This window comes from Coenobita brevimanus, chromosome 67 (genome assembly GCF_032717465.1).
Source record: "Coenobita brevimanus isolate Jiangsu-jjx chromosome 67, ASM3271746v2, whole genome shotgun sequence".
Classification (NCBI taxonomy): domain Eukaryota; kingdom Metazoa; phylum Arthropoda; class Malacostraca; order Decapoda; family Coenobitidae; genus Coenobita; species Coenobita brevimanus.
In genome coordinates, this window is record NC_137020.1 from 31,787,805 (window position 1) to 31,797,241 (window position 9,437).

Sequence of the window (9,437 nt, forward strand, 5' to 3'; positions counted from 1 at the left end):
TTAGAATACAGTGTATATTTCATTGTTAACAGGCGTACAATACTTGAATGCTTAGTATTTACAAGTAACCTACAAAGATGTTCATGTAGTAAAAAGGAGTAAAAATAAAAGCACACATAAGTAACCCTAATGGTCCTCTTGATGCTGTTTATTAAAGAAGACAGACTGATATTTATGCTTATGAGTTTAAGAGAGTACAGTACAGCAGAGCAAGAAGGCTGATCATAATGTGTGTTATGCACAGTACTAATATAGAGTATGATAGTGAAACAGTGGCTTTTGCCTGGGTGTTTAATCCAGCAGAGATTAGTCGCTGATATCAGCATTAGAGATCCCTTCATGTCATGGCTTAGTGCTTGTTTGGAAGCAGATAAGACATGCAGTTTTTTAGCAAGGCATCAAGGTCACCATTCAGTCATTTCACTGAATGGATGACTTTTTATTAGGATTCATTGACCACTTTTTAATATTGCTGCTATTCCCAGATCATTTTTATTCAGTTAAGGGATATTCCATAGTAGTGAAGGGGTTAATGAAGACTAAATGTAACCCCTTCATATTGAAAAATCTGTCCTAATGTCATTTGGATGTCACAAGAATAAACCAAAGAAAAGATGTATCAGTATTTTCGGGAATAACGTTTTTAACAATGGTAGTGGAGTTTAAGGTAATCATCCATACTGTAGGGCAGGATGTATTCACAGTATATCAGTCATTGGAACAGTTGACACCGATTATTATACTGACCCCACATGAGAGGTGAGTACAGCATTACCTTCAGTACTACCAACCCTTCACATGCTGACAACTGAGAACTTAAACTGGGAATCTCCCCAAACCCATATTATGAGTCCAAGAGGTGGCAAGTTTTCCCATTATCTGTATGCTGCCAGGGATATTAAGTGGTCTGTTGTTACTTAAATGATCTAGATAATGCTCCTGATAGGGCAGTACATCAAGTACATTATAAAGTACGATTAATGAAGTAGTACAGTACAGTTGTTATTGATTATGTAGGTTTAACCAATTAGACAGCATTTTAAGTGAAAGAAAGTGTGGCTCATTCAGTTGGGCAGACTTTTGCAAGTTCTTCTGTCAGGTCTTTTCCTGCTCTCTGGGACCCTACCTGACCCTGCCTTGTGGTGGGAAAAGAAATCTGGATGATTATAATGATGACAGTGACAATGGCACAATGACAATGATAAGACATTTTCCTAATACTTTTATATCTAACCACAATATTCCTTTGTTTATTCTAGTTTGACACACATTCATGGCGGAGCTACAGTGCATCTGGTCCACTCACCAAAAAGATTCAGACCAGCCAGCACCATGCCAGGCTGGGAGTGCGAAACTGCTTCCATCCAGGAGCAACAGCACTGTCCCGAGACTATGTTGGCGTGCCCACCCAGGAAGTCACTGGCCGAGAAATGTTAGGGGCACTGGCTGCTTATGTTTGGCCAAAGGTGGGTCGAGGATACAGTCAGGGACAAAAAATTCTCTAAAATTTCACCTCTTGACCTGTAGTGGGTCAGTGGCACAGTTGAGGACAATAGTTTTCCAGTACCGTACTTCACCTGTTCTACTTCTCACCTTCCTTTGCTAACTAATATTCCAAACCTGAGAGGGGCCTTGTGTGTTGCTCTGGCCATAAATGATTGATATGATGTATCAAAGAGGAAAAAGACAAACACACTTTAAGTGTGCAGTAGATGCAGGATTATATTCTGTATATACTGTACCAAGCATGGCACCCAATGTCACTCTTAAATGCTGCCAGCAGGTGAAAGATTTACATACACCTGCATGACATATGCCTTCAAAAACTTAAAAAAGACCCAAGTGTAAGATGAGCAGTCGAAGAGTTATGGTTTATGCATTGCCACACCACCACACATTTGGCCACTCTTTATAATGCACCCACATTCAAGGTTGTCTGCACTCCTGTCAGTTTGAGTTTATTGATGCCACACATTAATATAAGGATTCACATGATTTTCAGTTCATACAACCCCAAGTGTACAGGGGTGTCAGTCTTTCTACCTGTCTGTTGGTCCATCTGTCTATCTGTAACCAGATGTCTAAATCCCAGAATGGATGGTAGCATACAAGTCACCTCCACGTCAACCTGTCCATCAGGCTGTCTTCTCTCCACCTTACACAGCGCTCTCTTGCACTCTCCACCCCATCCCTCTATCTCATCCTCGGTCTCCCCATCTGCTTGTCTCACAAGCACTCTCCTGATCGATCTCATTCCCTATTGTTTCCATTTGGTCAGATTGTCTCAAGGTACTTGTCCTATGCAGGGTAACCCATAAGTCACAGTGTGTGTGGTGACGACTCAGGGTCCGCTGGTGCCAACCTCCTTTTGGGGAATAGGAGAGAGCTGGGGTACATTTGTCAAGGGTGCCTAAAGTTTATCTTAATTTTTCATTCCCCAGGGTAATCCAGAAGTAAAGGCGCGTGTATTGACAGCTCTGGGTCTACTGGTGGGTGCCAAGCTACTTAACGTACAGGTGCCGTTCATCTTCAAGGATGCCATCAACTACCTGAACCAACACGCTGGCGATGTGTTGGCCGTCACTGACCCTACGTCAGCAGTTGCCACAACAGCGTTCTCTCTCATGATTGGCTGTGAGTTCCAGGCTTGCTGGAGCGACTGTTTTGTATTGGCAGTATACCATGTTACGTATCCATCTATTCATCATCCAGTCAGCTGCCACCACAACACTGTCTCTCCTGGTTGAATTTGCATCCTAGGCATCCCACTGTGACTCAGTCATACACTGTAGTACATTATCATTTTGGAGGTTTGGGTATCCTCTTACTGTATATAATAGTAATACAAACCACGTCAGTATTCACGTGTTAAGAGTTAATACAAGACAATGTTAAAATGTAATATACTATTCCAAATTGCCAAGGAAAAGATGTCCCAAAGCCTCTTATGCCATCAAGATAACAGCCCTGATTCATGCCAACTACAGTGCAAGTTTTCTAACCTGGCAGAAATCCTTAGCCCCTTTCAGGTTAATTGATGGCCAGATGTACTCAGGCTGTTTGAACAAGTAACCAAGGAGATTTTAACAAATAACTAAGGAGATTCATTCCCTCCCACTCATTTTACAGCCTGCTTATGTATTGTCACAAAGTTTAAGGTAGTAGAGGTGATAGACTTGTATCAAGAGACTGCCAGGGGTTTGATGATTACATACTGCATTGTTTTAGCTGTACAGTGTTTTACAAGTTGCCTTATTTAATGTTTATTATTTGCCATTAACTCCCAGTATAATATACAAAATTGTGTATATTAAAGTTCATTTGCTATATATAAAGCTGATGTTAGTTTTGCTAATTTATAGTACCAGTAGTGTGGGGAAAAAAATGCGGTATTTTGAGACGCGTGGGTGATATGTAACAAGGATGGTGATGATGATAGTGTGTTTGCATGCTATCAAAGAGTCTCGTTGACCGCAGAGTGTGTGTCAACAGATGGCATCGCCCGTACAGGAGCGGCGGGCTTCAATGAACTCCGCAATGCAGTCTTCGCAAAGGTGGCACAGAACTCCATCCGCAAGATTGCCGAGAATGTCTTCCTGCACCTGCACAGCCTCGACCTCAACTTCCACCTCAGCAGACAGACAGGTGCGCTCTCAAAGGCCATTGATCGAGGAAGCAGGGGGATCAACTTTGTCATGTCAGCACTGGTCTTCAATGTTGTCCCCACCATCTTCGAAGTTAGCTTGGTGGCTGGCATTTTGGTGAGTGTGTGACATTCTATTTGGATGCCACATTCTGTATCACACTGCAGAAAAATTCCTTATAAAAGAACCAGTACAACCTCTAAAGCTGATTTGCTTGTTCAGCACTAAAACTTACTTTCAAAACATATTTGCATATGATAAAGTATATACAGTAATAAAAATGTCTGGAGATTGCAACACTTTAAAGTACATCCTTGACCTGGATGTGTCAAAGTAAATTCAGTACAGTATTTGCAAAAACTCACATTATCAGCATAGTACAGTACAGTATTTTAAATCATAAAACTAATACTGAGTTATGCCAATATGGCAGTTGGTTCCATCACTGTGTACAGATTTGGATAATACAGCTTTATCATAATACAAAAACCCATATACTAACACAGTACAGTATTGTATTTTAATTAATAAAACTGCTTACTCCAGGCATACAAGTGTGGGTGGGAGTTTGCTGGTGTGACGGTTGGTTCCATCGCCGCATATGCTGCCTTCACGCTGGGCATCACACAGTGGCGCACCAAGTTTAGGGTCGACATGAACCGCGCAGAGAATGAGGCCGGAAACAAAGCCATCGACTCACTCATCAACTATGAGACTGTCAAGGTGGGAGTGAGAAGTTTAGAGTGGCTTTTTATCAAATGGTTTAGCTAGGTGCGATGGTGATAAATCTACTTTCTTACCACCTCACTCCATGATGCCTTAAAGGGGTGCCTTCATGTTATGGCACCGATATGACTAGGCGATGAAGCTGCAGGGTTATACAAGTGTCCCTCAGCCCCCTCCCTATCCCCCAAAGCAGCCACGGGGTTACATAAGTGTCCTTCCCTATTCCCAGATATGGTACATTTTTTCCTCTGTGTCCAGAGTTGAATAAAAAAGCCAGGTGGTAGCAAGAATACAAAAATATATAAAATAGTCATCAGACTGTAGGAGTTAATATAAGGTACTGTATACACTTTACAGTACTTCAACAACGAGCTATACGAGGCACGTCAATACGATAAGTACCTAAAGCGTTACGAGGTTGCCTCCTTGAAGACAGCCACATCCCTTGCCCTTCTTAACTGGGGTCAGAATGCCATCTTCAGTGTGGGCCTCACCGCCATCATGATCCTCGCCACAAAGGAAATCATGGCTGGTATGTTACTATCACACCAATATGGTTTATGCATTGAAATGAGTTTTGGACCATTTGATACAATGTAGACTCTAAGTAAGGTAAAGGCAAACTAGGCAGGGCACTCCTTGCATAAAAATAGAGCAGAAATCTTAAACGGTGATACAAAAATAACTTTCCAAAGTTAATTATGTGTGGCTTCTCCCCTGTTGAATGAAATTGTCTGCAGTTAGTGAGAATGAAAAAAAATAATAATAATAATAATACAGTATAAACTGTGCTCATGCAGTGTCCTAGCCAAAAGGGTGGATGAGATGGTACTGGCCACCCTTAATATACCTGTGCCAAATTATCCCAAAGTAAAGAGGGAATACCTGTAAGTCCTTTTAAGATTTCTCATTGAGCCACCTCATAATTAGGGTTGACCACCCAATTTTCATATTCTAGCAATGTTCCTCTGTACATGTATTAACTTCTTGCCATCCCTTGTCTCCTCCATAGGTAACCTGACTGTGGGTGACTTGGTAATGGTGAATGGGTTGCTTTTCCAGCTGTCTATGCCGCTCAACTTTCTGGGCTCAGTGTATCGGGAAGTGCGCCAGGCACTCATAGACATGCAGACGATGTTTACACTCCTCAGCCAGACACCGACCATCACTGTAAGTCGCTGTGCACTACGTTTTCTCCTTCCAGGTTGATTGTGTTTACTATAGACACAGTTCTCAGTACAAGTAGACGAGTTATAAATTATTTCTCATGCAGTTGTTACTGGAAATTGGGAGAACCTGGCAAATCAGTGTTTTAGGTAGCAGTGGAACATTAATCGTGAGTATATTTCCTGCTTATCTCCCTAGAACCCCCCAGACGCTCGAATTCTGGATGTGACACCACAGAATGCGTCCATCACCTTCAGTGGGGTCAGCTTTGCCTACACAGAAGGCAACCCTATCCTCAACAACCTGTCCTTCACCGTGCCAGCTGGAAAGAAGATTGCTATTGTTGGAGGATCAGGATCTGGGTAGGAGGCTTATAGTTGACATGCAAGTGTTTGTATATACTGTAGTAAATGCAGTTTTGGTGTCGGATAGGCACCTTCGTGGGTTGGGACCAACGTGACCTGCCAGGTTGTACAAATGCCCATCAACTCCCTCTCCATCATCTAAAATGAGGTTGGAGGATGTTGGACTAGAGGGCAACTTTTGCCTGTATTTCACTGGGTTCGTGTTCAGATGAGCCTAAGGTCACAACAACAGTAGCAACAGTAATTGCAACAACAACAGTAACACTGATCAGGTTCATTTGTATCCTGCAGAAAGTCAACAATTGTGCGGTTGCTCTACCGGTTCTACGAGCCTGAGAGTGGCAGCATCACCATCAACGGGCAGGATATCACAAAAGTGGACATGGATAGTCTTAGGAGAGCCATCGCTGTTGTACCACAGGTTAGGATCAACACATGACATAACACCTTCACTACCATGCCCCCTTTTATCCCTTCACTCTTATTGCCATCCCTCTTTTTTTTTTTTTTTTTCTTCACTATTACTGTTGTGCCATGCTTTTATACTTTCTCTATGATGAAGTACGTTTTATTTTATTCTTGCTACCTCCCATCTGTTTTATTCAACGCAAGGGATATCTCTTGCAGTGAAAGAGTTATTGAAGGCTGTATCTAGCACCTCACTTTTCAAAACTATCTCTTAAACTTAATTAAATCATCAGAGGAGAGTACCCTACATCCCACCCATTGTTCAAATAACAACAATCTCTAGCCACTTCTTGGATGCTAATTATACCTCATTCAAATCCCTGGCAGGACTGTGTATTGTTCCATGACACGATAGCATACAACCTGAACTACGGTGACTTCTCCAAGGACCACAGCCACGTGGAGAGAGTGGCACAGCTGGCCGAACTGCACGATGCTATTGTGTCATGGCCTATGGGGTATAATACACAGGTTAGGCAATGCTATTATGTTTTGTACTGTTTTACCTCTCACTCAGTCATCATTCTCTCATTTTCATCATCAACATTGAGGGATAGGCACAATACACATGTTAGTGATGATGATATTGTTTTTAGTGTTATAGCTGGTAATTGTTGAATTTTGTTTTTGTTTGGATTGTTGTATGTAAGTGTTGTTAATATAACTGTGGTAGGTCTGATTTTTTACCTTTAAAATTTTATGAACCAACGTATTTTAAATTTTATCAGGTGGGAGAGCGTGGACTTAAACTGTCTGGTGGAGAGAAGCAACGTGTGGCCATTGCACGGGCTATCTTGAAGGATGCACCAATCCTTATTTTTGATGAAGCAACATCATCACTAGACTCTATAACAGAACAGGTATGTGGTAGATATTAACAGTATTTATTGAAGTTTTGCTGTATTTAAATAATGTTTATGATGACTGAAACATTTGAAAGAAACTAGAAGGGACCTAACAGTGCCATGTTAAGCTGGTTTTGTTCAGAATTTATGAGTTCTTTATAAAGGTACAAACTTTATTGTTCCATTGTATCTGTCCTTTTATGTACTTTACTTTCACTGGAACTGATCACCTCAGATCTTGTCAAAATCATTTCCTCATTAGTTTTTCTAAATGTTCTGTAACATAGGATGTGGGGATGAGAAGCTACCTGCATCCTCAGGTCTCTTGCCAATAAACTGCTTTCTGACATTTTAAGGAATTAAGGTCTTTTTTGTATAAACACAGAAGAGCCACATGCTCATCACAAACCACAGTCTCACTCCACTGGTGAGATAAGTTGATAAGAAATATCAGAAGAACAAACAAATGATGTCTAAGGAACTACAGTACTGTAATACTGGAGTTAGAATAATGGTAAATCTACAGATCCGTTAATAGTTAGTCAAATAATGCCATGCTTCTTCTTAAAGGTATCCCCTTATGAGCTATAAAAGCTTATCCATATACATCAGTCAGGTATTAATGGCACTGTGTTGTCTACAGAGCATCATGGGAGCATTACGTCATGCCACAGAAGGCCGCACCAGCATCTGCATCGCCCACCGCCTTTCTACAGTGGTTGATGCAGATGAGATACTGGTGCTGGAGGAGGGACAGGTGGCTGAGAGGGGCACACATGAGGAGCTGCTGGCCAAAGACGGGTACTACACTAAACTGTGGAACTCTCAACACCAGTATAAATAGTACAGACAGGCCATGACGTGACCTTTATTTCCTTTTTTGCTTGTAAGTCTGTAGCAAAAATTACAGGAAAAACTGATAAAAACTAAGTGACTACATAATTATAACTGATAAGCCAGTTTGTCCAAGTATATAGTACCATTTGTGAGAAAAATTGTGATAATTTATAACATATGGAGAGAATGGAGGATGACAAATGAGTGCAGAGGGTGAGAGGTGAGAATGTTAAGGGTAGAGTTGTGAGAGGCAGACTGAAAATTACCTGGATTTAAGTGAGAGTGTGTTACCTCGGAGATGAAGGCCTGTGCAGAGAGGCTGCCAGAGATTAAAGTGTGGAGAGCTGCCATTAGGTGACCAAGGCCAACACATGCAAACATGATGGAGCCTTAAAAAAAAAAAAAAAAAAAAAAAAATATATATATATATATATATATATATATATATATATATATATAGCAGATAATAAGGTTTGCCTGTATGTACTGTATATGGGCAGTTTTTATTTTAAGTCTGGGATTTGTTTAAAAACATCACAATTTTTTCATGTTACTGGTACTGTACTATAAGTGGACTGAACTGACAAATCAGGTTTATACGTGGCAATAGAGGTTAGTGTGCAATTTTTTATTAATAGCAAAAAAAAAAACAATGTTAAAACAGGCAGCAGATAACATGGATATGTATTTTTCTATTATAACAACTCTGAAACAATTGTACAAATCATAACATCCCAGTGCACAGACAGTTTAATGCAGTGCAGAATTACGAACCATACAGTCCTGTCTTTTTAGTACACCAGATATAAGCAATAGTTAGGCAAGCTCCTGAAGCCTTCATTTCTGAACTGTTGTCTTTCACGTCAGTATTTAAAAATTTCACGTGAAAGTTGGGTCACTGCTCTGAATACATGTACAAGGTGTTAAAAAAAGTTTAGGAAGTAATCACAGAAGACATGGACCATAGGAGGTTTAAGGCTAGATTATTGTAGTCATGATAAGCCATAGGAGTAAATAGCAGGATAGAAAAACCTCTGACTACCTCTTGGATTTGAACATTGGTGCATAAACTCAAAGTATGTTGTGACTTGAGGCCTCCACCATGTCCAGAATGAAATCAAAGTAATCAGTGATGTGATTAGTAACACAAGCTTGGGTGTCTTGTCTTCATGATTGTATCATCACTTGAATGTTCACTGTAAGCTTGGTATATTCATTTAACCAAAACTAGGAGAATAATGGCAAGATACCTTATCAGAATTACAGTATCATCATAAAATATATGGAGGAATGACAGCACTTTATGATGGTGAAATGTGTCAAAGTGAACTGAAAGACATTGTAATTTTAAAAGGCTTGAGGAGTATCAGGTATTAGGTTGGAAA

The 9,437-nt window shown here is 40.6% G+C and overlaps 1 protein-coding gene across 1 annotated transcript; it reads left to right on the forward strand.

Annotated features, from left to right (window-relative positions):
* Nucleotides 1–264: 264 nt before the first annotated feature.
* ABCB7 (ATP binding cassette subfamily B member 7) lies at nucleotides 265–8,462 on the forward strand. The gene is made up of 11 exons (XM_080276851.1): nucleotides 265–1,466; nucleotides 2,442–2,634; nucleotides 3,493–3,761; nucleotides 4,191–4,367; nucleotides 4,728–4,902; nucleotides 5,383–5,540; nucleotides 5,736–5,899; nucleotides 6,194–6,323; nucleotides 6,698–6,841; nucleotides 7,099–7,230; nucleotides 7,859–8,462. The coding sequence occupies exons 1-11, from the start codon at nucleotides 1,431–1,433 to the stop codon at nucleotides 8,057–8,059; spliced, it is 1,779 nt and encodes a 592-aa protein (XP_080132977.1). The 5' UTR covers nucleotides 265–1,430; the 3' UTR covers nucleotides 8,060–8,462.
* Nucleotides 8,463–9,437: the final 975 nt, after the last annotated feature.